We start from the raw sequence: 17,451 nt of genomic DNA, 5'->3' as shown, positions 1-17,451 counted from the left end.
TCTGCCCACAGGGAGGGCCCTCCCTGGCCCCACGGTAGCCGGGGCCTTTCGAGGCCTGTCCTGTGCCCTCCTGCGCTCCCTCCACCCTGCAGCAGGCTCCTCCGTTCCCCTGGCCTTGGTTCCTGCCTCTGGGTAACAGCTAGTGGCTGTGTAGACCTGGCCATCCTCACGGCCACCCTACGGGGAAGGCATTATGATCTACCCTGGTGCCCACACGGAAACGAGGCACCGGTGATTAAGTCATTGCTCCACTGCAATCTGGGAGCCCCAAGTCTGGGTTTGGGGACCTGTGTAGCCCTGCACTCCAGGGCTGTGTCACTGGGTTCCTGGCTGAGGCAGCCTGTGCCCTTACCTGGAGGGAGGACAGGACACATCTTCCTCCACTGCAGGGTGCTGGCCCTCTGTTCCCAGCATGCAAGGGTGACTTTACCCCAGGGACCCCTAGAATCTTCTCCGCAGAGGGACAAGGCTGGACGCTGGTATCCCACCAGCCCTGCTTCCGGCCTTCAGCAGCAGCCCAGAGCTGGTCCGCCCCACGGAAGCCAACCTCCCTCATCCACCCACGGAAAGAGCTTCATTTGGGGAGCGGATCTCTTGCTACATTCCCGAGAGCAGGAGAAAAGCCCCAGAGAAGGCAGAGGCAGGGGTGGAGGAGGAGGCAGAGGCGTGTGTGCCCCGAGCACCAACGCGGACAGCAGAGGAGGCAGGTGCGGGCTGAAACGCAGCCCAGGCTGCACTCACAGGCCGTGTCCTCCTTTTGTTTCCCACAAAGGTACCATGTGGCCTAGGCCTGGGCAGGGGTGAGGGGAGGCTCTCCTGCTAGTCCTGAGACCTCTTCTTGAGGGTGACCAGAGAGGGGAAGGGGAAGCCTGTGGTCCTGTCCTGGCCCCTGCTCCCTGCCCTGTCACTCCTGAGTCACTCGGTCACAACACATACGGCTCAGGAGGGGCCACTTCCCACCACGCTCGGGGCTGTGTCCCGGGAAGGGCCAAACCTGGTGGCGCCCTCCGCCTCCACGTTTCTCTTCACCCCCACTCCTGCAGCGGGTCCCTCTCGCCGGCAGGCCCAGGCGGTGCTGGCCGAGCCCACAGGTCCCTGCCAGGGGCGGGGCTTCCCGGCGCACAGGGCCGCGTGACACCCACCTGTGTATTCAGGAAAGCAGATGGTCAAAGGTGACTTCTTAATCTTCTCGCCAAAGAGATCTTTCTTGTTGAGGAAGAGAATGATGGAGGTATCGATGAAGAACTTGTTGTTACAGATGGAGTCGAAGAGCATGAGAGACTCGTGCATGCGGTTCTGCAGCCCCAGGCGGGGGAAGGGAGAGCGGGACAGGCGGCAGGAGGGAGAGACACAGAGACAGGGAGAGAGAAGAGGAGAATTAGGTTCCAGAGGGAGGGACCGGGCTACTCAGCAGCCCGAGGGGGCCCCTGTGTCCCCGGCTCCTCCAGGAGGCTGATGAGAGAACCTGGAATTGGGAACGTGTCACAGAGCATCTCATCCAGTGGCAGAGACTGGACTGGGAGCCAACGATGGCTCTCCGGGGAGGCTGAGGACAGGGTGACCTGGGCTCTCCCCACCGCAGAGTCCCCAGCCACGGGGGAGGGAGGGTCTCCTGACACGTGTGTGTGCATGTGTGTGCAAATGTGCTGGGGACAGTGCGGGCTGGATTGGACCGTTCCTCCTGGGCCCAGTTTGTGGCTGGGGCATGTTCTCTGGTGAGGGGTTTTTAGGCCCCTCCTGTGAGCGGAGGGAAGTCAGGCAGGTCTCCCAGCCTCCTGGGGGCCGACACTGAAGGGAGATGCCCCTGCCCAGGGCTGCCCCCAGGAGTGCCTGGGGCACTGGCCACGCCTCCTCCGGCTCGGTCCAGCTCAGCCCGTCTGCCCTGCAAGGTGCACTATGCAAGAAGTGCCGCCTCGCGCACGAGCGAATGGAGGAACGTACTGGGCACCCCAAAAAGCCAAGACTGAGGCGGCCAGCCTTTGGCCCTGGGCAAGGCTGACTTGCTCTGCTTGGAGATGCCAAGGCCATTCCCTTGGGTAACCTGCGCCCTGCAGTACAGAAGAGCGTGCCTCTCTGTGAACTGGCCCATCTCTGCATGGGAAGGTGGGGAAGGCTCGCTCATCCTTTCAGCCGGCACTGACTGGCGACCGGCGAGTGTGCAAGGCCCTCTGCTGGGCTGCCAGGCGACGGAGGAATGACCGGGTCAGGCTCCTGCTCTCTGAGAGCTCACAGTCTAGTTGGGGAGAGACGACGCGCACACACTGAGAAGGTCTGCGGTCCCAGGAGTGGCACAGAGCGGAGGAGCGGTCCAGGGAGCAGAGGACATGCACAGCCAGACCTGGTTTTGAGGGGACAGGGCCTTGGAGGGAGCCCGGAAAGAAGGGCTGATCCCAGGGACATGGGGAGGGCAGTGAGGAGGGGAGATGCTGCAGGGTGGGGAGGCGCCGGCACCGAGCCCCCCGCTGTGCCCCCAGGCCTGCCCCCCAGCCGCCACTGAGCAGAACTCATCACCAAGGAGCCAGAGGACGGCCCATCCTTACAAGCTTCCGAGGAGGAAGCAGACGCTGGAGTGCTCCTAATGGAGACATCACGTGAGCAAAGACAAAGAAGCCAGGGGTCACAGACAGCCAGCAGCCACCTGCCCCTGCCTGTGTCCCCGTCCCGCGGAGCCACTGGAAACCCTCCCCAGGCTGTCTCCCCCAAGTCCTCCACGTGCCCCAGACTTCAGCGTACCCCGGGAGCGGCAGGAAGCGGTGCCAGCACAGCCGTGGCCCGGCAGCAGCGTGGAGGCCGGCACCAAGCACTCTAGGACAGGAAGGTGGCTTGGCACGGGACAGAACACTCCCGTCTGGCGGCAATCCTGACAGACGGGCAGGGCGGCCAGTCGCCCTGGTCCTGCCCGCAGGATGACTGTGCCCACTCTGCCAGGCTGCCTGCAGTCCCCCGACCAGGACAGGGCACGAGGACACGCATCGTGCGGGTGTGCCTGGCAGAAGCTCCCTGGGCTCTGACACAACACATCACACTCACGCTAGAAAAAGCTGGCACTTTTTATTAACGGTAGGTGACTAATAAATACATTACGGCAGCCAATAAATTATTACAATAACTAGAGATTTATTAAACCAACAAGTCACTTTTCTTACAAAATGACAGTTAATATGGGGTGGGTGGCAGCAGCGGGTGGAGGGGGGACCACTGCACCTAAGAGAGAAGGTTCTGCTAAGGAGGGCGTGGGGGGCAGAGGGTGGCAGTGGGGCGGGGGCCAAGCCAGCAGGGGCAGAGAGGACCAGGGGGTGCAGGGCCCGGCTGCTGGGAGCTGGGAGGGTGGACGTGGGGGTGTGCGGGGAGGGGAGGAGCCGCGGGCTCCGCCGGGAGGGGCTGTGGGTTTACGCTGGTGGTCTTGGTGCCCTGGGCCTGGGACGGCAGCTTCCCTTCTGGAGGGAGCCCCTCTCAACGAGGGGTCCGTCCTGCCCCTTCCTTGACAGGGGCCTTCACCTGGCTGAAGCGGGGTCTGTCTGGAGGCTCCAGCCCATTCTCTGGGCAGGTGGGACCAGGGCTCTCCTTCCAGAGGAGGAGGGGGATGGGAGCCCTACTACAGACCCCGTCACAGCAGCGCACGCCTTGGCCCTGTCCCCTGGGCTGCTGGGACCCCTCACTCTGTCGGCTTGTAGCCTGATGGGGGAACTGGCTGGAGGGGTGACTGCTTTCAGCACCCCAGACTGGACCTCTGGAGGCCACGACGCCAGACCCTTGGGTCCAGAGCCTGGACCACCTGAAGGCTTCCAGAGACTCAGAGAAGAGCCCAGGCAGCGGAAGGGCTTCGTGCCCCAGACTTCTCAAAAAGGGGACGGGCAGGCACGATGTGGTCTGCAGGAAAGGGACTGAGGGTTCGTTAAGAACCACCCAGGACTGTGGAGGATTTACTTGCAAGAGTGTTGAAGCGGCGCGAGGTCAGAACAAGAAAGAAAGGGGGTGCTCGGGCCGTGTGCGGGCTAGAGATAAGGTAGGACTTCCAGAGTCAGTCCCTGGTACTAACCGTGAGGCGCTGGGTGGGAGCCGGGGCTGATGTCCCTGCAGGACCTGCGCTGGCCGAGGGAAGGGCTTGGGTGAAACTGGCTTGCAGAGAAGACAGCCTGTTTACAGGGCTGAGCCGGGGGGACTTGGGGCTGCTCCTGTCCCGGGACACTCAGCGAAGCCCAGTACAGTACACGGAGGGCAGGGGCCTCCAATTCCCACCAGTGGGGTGCGGAGCTGGGCTGGGGAGCGGCCAGCAGCAGAGGCAGCTTCTGGCACCCGGTATAGTGGTGGTCTCCTGCCCGGGTGCTGCCCACTACCCCGTGGTGGGAGTGCACAGCCACAGTCCCCAAGGCTCTGTTGGGCCCAGAGGGGAGAGGAAGGGACAGGGCACCAGGAACCTAGGGTCTGCATGGCACCCAGAACGCCAAAGCTGTTGGCGGGGTCCAGGCGGTGTTCTCTGCTCAGGGCTGGGCAGACCCCATGCCCTCCTCAGGCCAGAGTCCAGCTGAGCCCCTCCTTGGGCCTCGGGTACCCCTCACTGCTCCAGTCAGGCCAGAGAGCCTTGGGGACCTCTGTCAGTGCTCAGGGGGAAGGCCGAGACCTGGCTCTTACGACGGCCGTCGGTGCAGGTCACAGAACGCGCCCACAGGCATCCAAGTTCGGCACGGGCACCCTTCCTAGAAACCAGTTTCCCCCTGGCCTGCTAGATGAGCCATTCCGAGAGCTGACCATGGCCCTGCGGCAGCACACACGGGCCACAGTGGATAAGAGACCACCCCACGTCTGCTCACTTACATGTCTTCACATCCATAGCCACGACGGAGCCAAAGCCCTCCTGTCACTCTCAGCCATCCCTCCCCTGGTGGAGCCGCCGGTGATGACACGGACGGGAGACGCGCACAGAGACAGTTTGTCCCCTGATACCCTTGAGGGCCAAGGACCCCCGGCAGGCTGGTGGGAGGCAGAAGGCAGAGAGTAACGCACATCTCAGGGAGAGAGGCAGCCTGGGGACGAGGGCTGGGAAGGCCCGAGCACCTGCTCCCCCCGCCTGGTTCTACAGATGGGTCTGGGGTCCTGAGCCCAGCCAGGGGCTCTGGCCACTGTGCCGGCTCAGGGAGATGGAGAGCCCTGGGGCTGGAGGGCCAGTGGCTCTCACTGGCATGGTGACGGCCTTAGAGGTGGGGCTTGGCCTCTTGCCAGCTGCTCTGAGCCTGGGGTCCCAGTCTGGAGCAGCGTTAGGGGCGCAGCTGCCCCAGCCAGGGTGCTGCTGCTGGGAAGTAACTACTGTCGTCAATGTGGGCAGATGGCTTAGCTGGCCCTGGCTGCCCATGGCAGGACACTGGGACTTCTGCCACGCCCCAGCACCTGGTACAAGGTCCAAAACACCACAGGTGAGAAACAAAAGTGGACGTGGGCTGACAGGGCAGCTCCTGCGGCCCGGCTGCCACAGGCAGCAGCAGGACGGCCAGACCGGGGAGGGGCCCCTGCAGGCACCGTCCCTACAGGCATATGGCACCAGGGAGGGGCCCCTGGCTCTCCCGTGCACCACCCAGAGCTCTGTACCTGTTGGGAACAACAAGCCCTGAGCAGTTGGCACAGGGCTCTTCCTGGCTCTGGGCCAGTCCAGGGGGCTGCACATGCGAGCCCAGGGGTCCCGCGTGGGACTGAGCAGTGGCCACAGTGGCGGCCGGGGGAACGGAGGGGTGAGGGGGGAGGCAGAGGCCTCTCAAGGGGCGGCCTGGGTCCCCTGCCCAAGCACACAGGCCTACCTGGGCACCTAGGAATCAGAGGGGTACGGCGATTACCCAAGGCCAGCCTGGACCATGGTCACAGAACACACCCCACCCCTTTCTGCTCAGGGCTCTCTGCAGTGAAGCCCCCTAGGGGTCCTAAGACTCTCCCCCTAAAGTGGGGGGCAGGGGAGCACGTTTGAGTCTGGCCGGGCCCTTCGCAGCTCACACTCCAGGGTGTTGGTCCCCACTACCTGCCCCCTCTGCCCTCAGGGGCTGGGAGGACACCAAAGGCTACAGACAGACTCCTGATTTCCTTACCAGATGGAGTGCAGCAGGGCACTGGCCACAGGGGCCTGGTCCGCAGCCCCCGCCCCAGGCCTCCCCAACCACAGAACCCCCAGCCCAAAGGCCTCTGCCTGCCCCTGCTGGCTTCAGTTGAATTCACTGTGAATCAGAGAAAGAAAAGCACGTCTACTCACACCTTGGACTGGCCACCTGAACCCAGGGCAACTGGAGAAAGTACACGGGTCACCTTTGGGCCTGTAAGGCCTGGGCGGAGGCCCCAGGCCAGTCAACACGGAGCTGCTCCCACTCCCTCCCCCCCAGTCCCTCCTCTCCCGAACCTCTGTCCCAGCCACGGACTCTGCCCCTCCTGCCCTCCTGCCACCTGCCTTTGGGATAAGGCGGTTCCAGAAGCACTCTAGGCCTAGGAGGAGTCAGGGCCGGGTTCTCTGGGAGGGCAATGGCCAAGGAAGAGGGACACAGAGAAGGAAGGGCTGAGACCCAAGGGGAGGGAGGAGGAAGGCACTCACCGAGTCCTGACCCTCAGACACACAAGACGTTTGCTTGGTCCCACCAGCCCCCACCCAGCTTTTGTTGATGGAGCTGCCCCCCTCCCCCGTGACCAGAGACCCCAGGCAAAGCTGGGGGATGGCCCCTACTGCCTCCGACCTGCCAGCAGCCTGCCACAGGGCTTTCCCGCCACCTGCACCACCCCAGATGACAGGAGGACACTCCAGGACTTCAAGAGAGTCATCAAGTGTAGGCTGTGCCCATTCTGGGCCAAGCGGCGGCCTTGCCCCCTCCCCCAGCCTCTAAATGAAACACGGCGACGACGCAGAGGCCACAGGGGCCGAGTCTCCTGGCCTTGCGGGCTGTGCTCAGCCCCCCAGCCCTGCCCCCGCGTTACCACGTGTTCTGATGTTGCAGGAGTGGGGCGGGGGGCAGGTGGAGGACACTTGCTCCTGCCCCTTGGTGCCAGCTCTGGGTCTTCTTCCTCAAGTGCAAAGAGTGGTCGGAGGGTGGCAGAGGTCTGGTTCCAGGGCAGGGGCGGCAGGCTGGGCTGGGTGGTGGGTGGCAGGCAGGGCGGCCGGAGCTCTCAGTAGAGGCCACAGCCCCGCAGGTTTTTGGCGATGATGACGTCCGTCACGGCGTCAAAGACAAACTGGATGTTGTTGGTGTCCGTGGCGCAGGTGACATGGGTGTAGATCTCCTTGTGGGCCGACTTGTTCTTGCTCTCGTACTGGGCCTGGATGTAAGCCACGGCTTCCGTGAAGGCGCTGGGGCCTGCGGGGGCAAACGGGCAGAGAGCGGGTGAGGCGGGGTCCACGGCCGCCTGGTGCCGACGGCCCCAGCCTTGCCCACACACCCACCCGGCAAGGGCCTCTCAGAGGCGACAATAAAGGGAAAACCTAATGGGGTGGGGGCAGGCTGAGGGCTCAGCTCTATCCACGGTGGGTCACGCATTCAGCCACTGGGTCCAGTCCAGTGTAAAAACCATGAAAGGAAGGAACACGATATCAAGTCTCCCCACGTGTCTCCCATATTAAGGGTGAGTCTTGTTTCATGAAACTTGTTTTCCTCTCCTGTGTGCGCCTGACTACTAATGAAAACTTTACGTCTTACTACGTCTTACTACGGGTCACGTGGAAAGAGGTTGGAAAGCACTGGTCTGCAGGTGGCCTGGCTGAAGCACGCCCCGGCTGGGCCCTCTCCTGCTTGAGAACCTGCAGAGCAGGCGGCGAGGCGGGGCCAGGAGGGAGGACCAGTCTGTGAGCGCCACCCGCTTAGGCGGTCACTCTCGGGGAAGAACTGCCTGGCTTGGCCGCCTGCTGCCTTCCTCTGCGGGCACCAGATTGCTCTGGTGTCCAGGTAGGCTCAGGGAGAGGGGAGTCCAGCAGAGAAACTGCTGGCTTGGGGAGGAGCAGAGGAACGGGACCCAGGCTTTGCACTGAGGCCCGACAGGCTCCAGGAATCTGGGCCCTGCACAGGCAGAGCTGAGATGGCCCTCGGAGGCAGTGGCAGGGCGGGGAGCTGGAGTTGGGTTTGGAGCCGTGGCGCTAAGCTGGGGTGGGCCTCTGGGCAGAGAGCTGGAGTAGCATGCCTGGAGGGGCAGGGCCATCTGAGGCACACGAGTGCAGGCCTCCAGGCCTGGCCTCAAGGGTCCAGAGGACCACAGCTCTTTGCTAAATCTGGGCTGGAGGGGAAGAGAGTGTCCCTGGGACTGCAGCTAACTACTCAGACCCCCTTGGGTAGTGGTACTCTCCTTCCCCACCCCAGCCCCAAGCTGGCCTTGGTGACTGACCCACCCTGCCTGTTCCACTGCCTCACAGGCCACAAGCCCAGGTCACTAGGGCGGGATCCACAGGCCCCCAACGGCTAGGGAGAAAGATGGCTGTGGGTGTGAGGCTGAGCCCTGCCCACCTATGGCTGGACACGCTGGGGACCCAGCCTGCAGGGCAGTCGGCCTGCTCCTGAGCGGGGAGGTGGGGAAGACAGGGGTTGGGGAGAGCCTGCCTGCCCCAAGCCCACTCTCAGGGAAGCCGAGTTCAGCCCGGGGCCTTCCCTGGAGACCACAGGCCCGCCCTGCTGGGACTGTCTGCCCCTGCTCTGTGTTCTCCGGGCCTGAGGGCAGACCAGGCTGAGGACAGCCCTGTTGCCTCTGGCCAGGGCCTGACTGTCTCCAGGGAGCCGATGGGTTCTGGGCTATGGCCCTGTAGCTCCCCAGGGGCCCTGGTCAGGCTGCCTTCCTGCCCAGCCATCCTCCCCATGGTCAGGGTCAGGTAACCCCCGACAGAGCTGGCCTCTTGTCCTCGGCACCTCTGCAGGGCAGCCAGGGCTCTGCTGCTTGCAAAGCTCTGTCATTCGAATCTTGCAGCAACCCTGGGTGGGAGGTGCTGTCAGGGTGCTTGAGAGTCAGCCACACTCCCAGCACCAGGAGCGAATGCAGAGAGGACACCACGATGCGCCAGGTGCTGCGCTGAGCTCTGCGTGCGCATCAGTTCACTGCATCCTCACGGCAAATGTGAGGGAGGCCAGGCAGTCACAGCGACCTCCCCCATCTCACAGACGTGGAAACTGAGGCTCAGAGAGGTCACATGATCTGCCCAGGCTGCTGGGGCATGAACCTTGGGCTGCCTGACTCAAGCCCCCACTCGTCACCCCTCAGCAACTCAGTGTCCCCGCTCACAGGGCCGGGGCAGAGCCAGGGCTCCAGCCCCGCCGCCCCTGGCGAGGAAGCCCCTCACTGTGCACAGTCCGGGCATGCTGGGGCCTGTTTCACGCCGGATTCTGTGTGGTATGATCCAGGCGTCCTAGGGGTACCACGGGATGGGCTGAGGAGAGGGCCGGCGCCACAAGGATCCCCTGTCCTGGGGCAAGGGCTCTACCTGTGTACTCAGGAAAGCAGATGGTCAGCGGGGACTTCTTGATCTTCTCCTCAAATATGTCCTTCTTGTTAAGAAACAGGATGATGGACGTGTCTGTGAACCATTTGTTGTTGCAGATGCTGTCGAAGAGCTTCAAGGATTCGTGCATGCGGTTCTGCAACAGAGCGGAGGGGCGAGTGAGGGGTGGCAGCGTCCAGGGCCCTGACGCCCCGTGGCCAACGACACAGCGGGACAAGCCAAGGGAAGGTCCACTGGTGTGGCTGAACGCAGCGCCGGGACGGAGACAGGAGGATCCACAGGACAAACAGGAGACGGCCCTGCTTCATGCCACACGCAGGCAGGGTGGGGCAGAGCGGGGGCAGGGAGTGGGAGAATGCTGTCCCCGTCCAGAGCTGGCCCGGGTAGGGCTGTGAGGTCACCGGAGAGGCTCCAGTGCATGGAGAGGACATGCACCATGCATGTTGAGGGCAGGGGCCGCAACCACCACCGAACACGTCTACGCAGAACCTCGGGCCATGCAGATTTCTCTACTGGGGTGTCATTCGGTTTCGACAGCGAGGTTGGGAGGGTGCACACATTCAGTTGGGAAACATTAACCGAGGACTCAGAGATCCTCGAATTAATCCCGAGTTGGAAGCAGATACCAGGGGGGACAGCGTGTCGGGGGTGATCTTGCTGTGGCCTTGGTGTGGTTGGGTGGATTGGTTGGGTTGGCTGAGCCATGGCTGGGGCCGGAAGGCTCTGGGAGAACTGGTTGATGGGGCTGGTTTCTCAGCAGAGGGGCCAGAAGAACCCCAAGATGAAACACAGCAAAACAGATTAAAACAGAGAGGTAGATAAGAGGGAAAGAGAAAGGAAAAAATTGAAAAATTGGTTCAACCAGTCTCGGGCCAGGACATCCAGGCCAGTCCATGTGGAGGCCCCTGTGCAGGCTCGCGGGGGCCGAGGCCGTCCTGGGCCTGCGCCTGTGTGGCTGGAGATGAAGGCCAGGGTGGCGAGGACGAGCCTGAGCTGAGTGTGGGCGCAGGGGCGGGCTGGGCAGGCGTCACAGCAAAGTCACCCAGCAGCGCCCTGAGAACCTGCTGCTTTCAACTCTTAGCTGATGGACTCGATTGGAGGGAGGTGCTTCATACCTGCCCGGCTCGGAGGGTCTCTCCGAATCTGCCCATGGTTTTGGCCTTGGTTTGGCAAGATAAGGCCCTGCAGGCGGTGGTGGCGGCAGTGATGGTGAGAAGTTGTGGCAGCCTGAGGCCTGGCTGGGCGGTGCTGAGAGCAGAAAGGAGACCAGGACCAGGCCCTCGGGGTCCCGGGGTGCGGCGGACAGTGTGGCCAGATGGCAGGCGGCAGCCACTAGCTCCAGGGTCCTCTTGGCCTAGCTTCAGGCGCTGCCTTCAGACACCTCGGTCTCGGGCAGCCCCAGCTCTCACCCCAGGCCAGGGAGGGACACATGGGGCTGACCAGAAAGACCAGCTGAGGACAAGGCCTGGGCCCGCGGGGCCTCGCTCTTGCCTCCCTGGGGTAGAGCACCCATCCTGCAACCTGACCTCCAGCCGCGGCGTCTGGACGCAGTGGTAGCAGCTGCCATTTACCAAGTGAAGACTCCCGGGTGCAGCCACTCTCACAGCTCTCAGCCCCGAGGGCCTCACACTGCCCACGAGGCCTGTCTACCAGCATCATCATTACAGAGGAGAAGGTGGAGGCCCGGGCAGGGTGGGGCGCTGGCCCACGATCGCACACAGCTGGCAGGGGTGGCGCTAGACCCTGGACCAGATCTGTCCGATTTCCCAGCTGTCCACCTCTGCACGCACCCCCTGGCACACGGTGGCCACTTAATCCTACAGCAGTGACGTTGTTCGCGCTGCCACCAGGCGATGGGCTGCGAAGGTTGCCAGTTTTGGGGGAGGGAAGGACCCTAAGGAAGAACCCATCCTGACCTTGGCCCCAGGTGCTGGGGCTTTGCCCAGGCCCTCTGGTCCGGCCCTTGTGAAGAAGGATAGGGGCAATGGGAAGGAGGAGGGAGGTGGGGAAGGCAGGAGACGGGAGAGCAAGTGCTCCAGGAGGAAGGCCCTGCTGGGCAGGAGGGGCAGACAGGAAGGCCACCCACGAGGCCAGCCCCAGGCTCAACCCCTACACTCACTGGAACTCTTACCCTGTCCTCAGGGTCAGGACCAGGCCTACTCTTTGACCCAGTGGCCTGCTGGGACTATGGAGAACGACGACAGCTGAAACCCAACTCAGGGCACAGTGGGGCCTGCAAGGGGAAGAGCGAGGTGGCAAGCCGGCGCAGGGCACAGATCTGGGTCACCTGCCCACCCATCAGCCAAAAGCCCCCCCTTCTGCATAAGCCCCTCAGGGCGGCGGCTCCTCCTCCCCATATCAGTGGCCCTTCAGCCCACACCCCATCCTCACAGCAGCCCTGGGGGACCAAGCAGGGCAGGACTGATGAGGAGGCTGAGACCCGAGAGAAGACAGGCTTTGCTCAAGGCCCAGCACGATGACAAGTGCACCTCAAACCCTCAGAGCCGACCCTGAGAGGCTCGGGGCAAAGGTCTGTGTGTGTTCCAGATAGAAGGTGACGACAGACACCAGGGTGTGACCCATGGCCCACAATCCCTGCTCCCGGGAATGCTGGGGCTTGTCTCCGGTGACTCTGTGGGCCACGCTCAGGGACTGGCTTCCCCTGCAGGCTCTGCGGACAGGCCCCACCCACCACCATACAATCACCAGCTCGGCGCTACTGTGTCAGAAACGGTTCCAAAGTGCCGCACGTGGATCATCTCATTTCACTGCCAACAACCCCCACAAGGCAGGTGCTATTATTATCTCCTTTCCACAGAAAATAGTAACTGAGGCAGAAAGGGTGCTGCCTAAATTCAGCAGCAAACCAGTGAGTGGCAGAGCCAGGACTAGGCCCAGAGGAAGGCTGCACCTCTCGCAGGTGAGCGTCCCCCTCTGAAGCCAGGCCAGCAGGGCTCAGTGGCCAAAGCTAGCAGCCCCAGGCTTCAGGACGAATGCAACGCACAGACAGAGGTGGGAGCCTGGCCTGGTTTCCTGCAAAGAAAGGGCTCAGAGCCATGACTGTCGCTCACCAGCATGCCTCATCCCTGCTGCCCTTCCCGGCCCACCAGCCCCACACAGGGCTCCTGCCGCACCCCTGACCCCACACACGGCTCCTGCCGCACCCCTGACCCCACACACGGCTCCTGCCACACCCCTGACCCCCCACACGGCTCCTGCCGCACCCCTGACCCCACACACGGCTCCTGCAGCATCCTTAGCCCCCCGCCCCCACGGCTCCTGCAGCATCCGAGCCTAGTGCTCCGAGGAGGGCTGTCAAGGCAAAGGCTGCTATTTCTGTTGCACGTACATTCTTGCTTAGTTGCACCCTGGTTTGTTAAGGATTTGCTTAATTTTGTTCTGGCCTCTGTGACACAGCCTCTGTGACTCTGCTGAGTTTACTTTAGTAAACTTACTGCCCAAGACCCAAATTCTGCAGAGCTGTGTGTGATCAGTTTGCAAACGGGCTCTGAGCCGGGCGCCACATGCCCCTCTGCTGTGCTGGCATCACGAGGCATTTGCCTCAGCAACATGTGGTCAGGGGAGCGAGCCAGCATGGCCTGCCTACAGCGGGACCCCCAGCCGCTGCAGCTGGTTGGACCCCAGAGCTGCTGGGGACAACTAAGGCCTGGGTTCTGGCCAGCCTGTTCTTCAGCCAGCCCCTCTGCACTGCTCCCTGTCTAGGGGGCCCAGGGACACTCACCGTGGTTTCATCTTCGTGGAGCACCTGGTCATAGCCGCTGAGCGCGACACAGAAAATGATGGCCGTGACGTCCTCGAAGCAGTGGATCCACTTCTTGCGTTCAGATCGTTGGCCCCCGACGTCGAACAGCCTGCAGGGGAACAGGGCAGCTGGTGGCACAGGGTCCAGGCGGGCGGGGGGATGCCTGGTGGCCAGGCTGTGAGTGTGCCCTGCAGGGCAGGAGGATGGGGATGCATGGTGCTTGGAGCCTACTGAGGAGCCCTGGCTCCAGGTGCTGACAGACGGAGAGCTGGGCCACTGCATCCCTGGGGTGGGGGCGGCCATCACTGTCCCAGGACCCTGCTGTGCTCACACGTAGTGACTCAAAGACCTGCCCTTGCAGCTGAAGCGTTTTACTCAGAGGGTGCACCTGAGCTGGCCCCCAAGCAATGCCCCTGAGAGGTCCCCCTCTCATGGCACATGCACATTCTGGTCCTTTCTGGGCACGTTCTCTGGGCAAACTCCAAGCCAGCCTGGGAGGGAGGCCGGCAGGAACTGTCACCTATTATGTGGGTGGTCGAAGTGAGCCACAAGGGGCTGAGGACGTGCTCAAGCTCCTGGCGAGAGCCCAGCCGTGGTGGAGCCGGGATCTGACCCAGGTCTGGCTACAGACAAAGCTGCTCTCACCTCTGCCCTGTCTGCCCTCCCAGCAGAGCCCGGCCTCTCCTCCCCTCAGACTCCACCCACCAGGGGCCACGAGGGCAGTGGGCGAGACTGCCGGCAGGTGGGACTTGTCTCCTGGAAGTAAGAAGTCAGCCTCCCACCCCAATCCCCTGAGTGAGGAGCCCTGCAGCCTCCTAGACCCAGAAAGCCTCTTGGCAGGCACCTGCTGGGGGGTTGTGCCCTGACCCTGTGTGGACAGGACCCCTGGTCCCTCCAGACAGAAGAGAATAGAGTGGGCTTGGAGCAAAGAAAAAGGTCTGTCCCGTCACCGCCTCCTGTGGATCCTGCTGCCCTGTCTGAATTGCAGGTGTGGTGGCCCATGGCCTCTGGGCCACTCCAGAATGCTTATTCTCTGCTGAGGGCCGAGCCGAGGTCTCCATCCTGTACTCCTGACGGGTGAGCGAGGGACTGAGGCGCCTATAAGGCAAGGGAGGCCTCAAGCTTCCTGGGCCCAGCACAGCTCCCAGAGCTCACAGAGAGGCCGCCTGCTGGGCCTAGGGACCCGGATACAGTGCCTCGGCCCCCTGAATCTGCACAGGAGCAGGCAGGGGCTGGGGACATGGGAGGCAAGGAGTGTTAGAATCCAGCCCCACCCTGGGCAGGGCAGGGGCCAGGAACCAGGGCCTTACTCTGGCCATTGGCCTGAGCTCCCTGCTCTCCCCTCCCTCCTGGCCTCTCTTCCTGCTCCACCTGAGACCTAGAAGCTGCATCTGGAAGGCAGGGCAGGGGCTCCCAGGCCTCAGAACATGGCAGTTACTCCAGATGGGGACACAGCACTCTGGCAGGGCCCGAGAAACCTCCTCACACTGCAGGCCCCTGTTCTGAGGCAATCCCAGCCCTGGCTTCTGGCTGTGCCTGTGCCTGTGCCTGTGCCTGGGGAAAGCCCCGCTTCTCAGGCCTCAGCTCCCCACGTGCACCGGGAGAGGGGGCGTCAGCTGTGCTCTCAGCCCTTCCTGCTCAGAGACTCCGCGGGTCCTCAGGGTCTGGCAGATACTGCCTGGGCTTACCCAGACCCATTCCCCACCCCTCCCCACAGGTGGCCTTGGAGGGGCAGCCTGGGGGACAGGCTGCCCCTCCTCTGTCCATCCAATTCTCCTGTCCTTATAGCTGCACACTGGGACCCTTCCTCCAGGAAACCTTCCTCCTCATCCCAGCCTCTGAACTTGGCAGAAAAAAACACAAAGTTCCTTTGGTATCTAACTGCCTGCCCAACGCTGGGGCCTGGGTGTCCCCCTGGGCCTCACCTGAAGTGGAGGTTCTTGAATGTGAAGTGGGTTTCTACGATGCCCGTGGTTTTGACCCTGGTTCGGAGGATGTCCTGCTCGGTGGGCTGGTAGTCGGCGGCCCCAATCCGATCCAGGCTGTCCAGGTAGCTGGGGACGGCAACACACAAGGGACCATGGACCGAGCACCTGGGCATTGCTCCGGGCTTGCCGGGCCACCCACCTGCAGAGTCCCATCTCCGCCAGAGTCCCTCACAGGCCGACTATGGAAATGACCATGGCCGTCCAGGGCCAGCGTGGGGTGGGGTCGACTGAGGAAGAGGAGCTTATGGTCCTGGTCTCGCATCCTCAGAGAGCCTCTAACTCAGACCGAGAGGGGCTATGTTCACGGCTCCAGGTACACTCAGATAAGACCAAGCTTTTGAACGAGACTACCATATTTATAATGCTATTTTGTATTTCTTCGTTTTAAAAATAATAATGGCCAACAGGTAGCTTCTATTCTTTACACGTATAATAGTGTTTCATCCTTAACTTCCCTGAGTTAAATGTACTATTTTATAGATTAGAAAACCGGGACTCAGAGAAGGTAAGCATCTTGCCCAAGTGCACACAGCTTGCCCTGGACACCTGGCTCCAGAGTCCACACTTTTAGAACTCTGTAGTGCTCTGAGAGGACCCCACACATGTGCCCACATTTTCCTCACTCCATACTTCCTTCTTGTTTACCAAGGGGTCTATGCATCTTTCCCTCTGATGCTCTTGGAGGGGAGGTTTGGGGGCTCCCCAGCCGCACAGTGGCCAGGCCTTGCCAGGACTCAGCTCTTTGGAATCAGGGCTCTCTCCCCTTGCCACCACTCGCTCTGGGATCAGACCAGGCCTTCGCATTTCACCTGCCCAGGCCATGAGCCAAGCACTCAGACAATGCTACCTGCAAGGGTTATGGGTTAGGTTTGAACCTAAAGCCAGGGTGGGATCTGGGAAACCAGGAAGTGGGGAGCTGGGCCAGACCTGGAGGAGGAATCAGTGATCCACGGGGCCAGCCAGGCCACCCATCTCTGGTGCCAGGATAAACCACACGGGAGGAACCCCGAGTGTTTGAGCCGGGGATGATGTGGGGGCCCAGGCCGTACTTGCTGCAGGACCTGGCCAGATTGCGTTCACCGCAGCATGAGAGATGGGCTTGCTGACCAGCTCGTGGACACCTTTGCCAGAGGTGTTTACTGATAAGCCAATAACCTAGGCCTGCCTCCAGTCCCTGTGAGAAGGTCCCCTAGGAAAATAAAACAGACGGGCTGGTTCTAAGGCTCAAGGGGGTAAGCTTGAAGTCAGACTGCTAGAAACGGACTTTGCTGGGACTCCAGGCCTGACTGTGTCCTCTGTAGGGTGGTGGGATGAGGGAGCTAAGGCTACAGGGTGACCTGTATGCCACAGCCATCCTGCAGCCTCCTTGTTGGGCCACTGGGTCTGGGCAGGCTCTGGTCTCAGCCCGAGAAGCCCCTCTCGGCCTGTCCCTGTCCTGGTTCCCACGGCCTCTACTCACAAGCTGTGCTGGACGCCCCATGCTGTCATCTCCAGCTGGACACCAGGCCTGGGCACCTCTGGTCTTGCCCCTCCTGTGCCAGCCGGGGCAAACCTCCTTTAGACAGACCACCTGGCCCTCTGATGTGTCCCTGTGCTGGCAGAGCCCCACACGAGGAGATGGCCGTGGGAGGGTGGAGGAGGTGTGGGGAGAGCTGTTGAACGTGCTCCAGCCAGCAAAGCTGAACGTGCAGCTACTGCCCAGCCTGCCTGCCACTGCTCAGGGTGCCGGGCAAGGGGCGATGAGCAAGACCAACACAGCCGCCACCTTCCCAGGGCCTTCGTGCTAGCGTGTGTGTGAGACAACAGATGGGTAGGACGTGACACGTCAGCATGTGGTGTCAGAGGAAAGAATCAGGTGATCGGTGACGGAAGCCTGCTGGGGGGTGGCTATTCAATAAAGGGTGGTTGGGGAGGGTGTCTGGGACCGTGGAGACGGAGGGGAATGAGGCTTGAGCAGCCCAGTAGAGAAACCAGCCGGCACGGAAGCCCACCCTGGAGTGGGCGAGGCTGGAGTGGGTGGCAGAGGGGACAGTGGCAGGCGTCAGAGTGGGGCATGGCACTGTGTGCCCTGGAGGTCACTGTCGGGACTTGGGCTTTTCTGCTAGTGAGACGGAAGCCCTGGAAGGTTCTGGCCAGATAGGTTCTGGCCACAGTGCTGATACACAGCTCTGTGGCTGTAGTGACAGCCAGCAGCATGGTGGGCAGGTGTGAGGGGCGAGAAGGGGTCAGGATGCTGCCTGCGATGCGCAAAGGGAGCCACC

General features: G+C 62.4%; 1 protein-coding gene across 2 annotated transcripts in view; it reads right to left on the bottom strand.

Annotated features, from left to right (window-relative positions):
- GNAO1 (G protein subunit alpha o1) overlaps positions 1–17,451 on the bottom strand; it is a 145,898-nt gene that overhangs the window by 4,217 nt on the left and 124,230 nt on the right. Inside the window, exons 5-8 of one of the 2 annotated variants that reach the window (XM_069456662.1) lie at positions 15,128–15,256; positions 13,182–13,311; positions 9,422–9,575; positions 6,817–7,319 (exon numbers count right to left, since the gene is read on the bottom strand). In XM_069456662.1, the coding sequence (XP_069312763.1) occupies positions 7,132–7,319; positions 9,422–9,575; positions 13,182–13,311; positions 15,128–15,256 (601 nt within the window). In that variant the 3' untranslated portion in view covers positions 6,817–7,131. Of the gene's footprint in view, positions 1–1,142; positions 1,297–6,816; positions 7,320–9,421; positions 9,576–13,181; positions 13,312–15,127; positions 15,257–17,451 lie in introns of those variants that run through there. The other variant, XM_069456661.1, reaches the window with a different exon arrangement.

Source organism: Eulemur rufifrons, chromosome 23, assembly GCF_041146395.1.
Source record: "Eulemur rufifrons isolate Redbay chromosome 23, OSU_ERuf_1, whole genome shotgun sequence".
In the NCBI taxonomy this organism is placed as follows: domain Eukaryota; kingdom Metazoa; phylum Chordata; class Mammalia; order Primates; family Lemuridae; genus Eulemur; species Eulemur rufifrons.
Note: the sequence above shows the minus strand (reverse complement) of the source record. Positions and strands in the feature narration are given on the sequence as shown.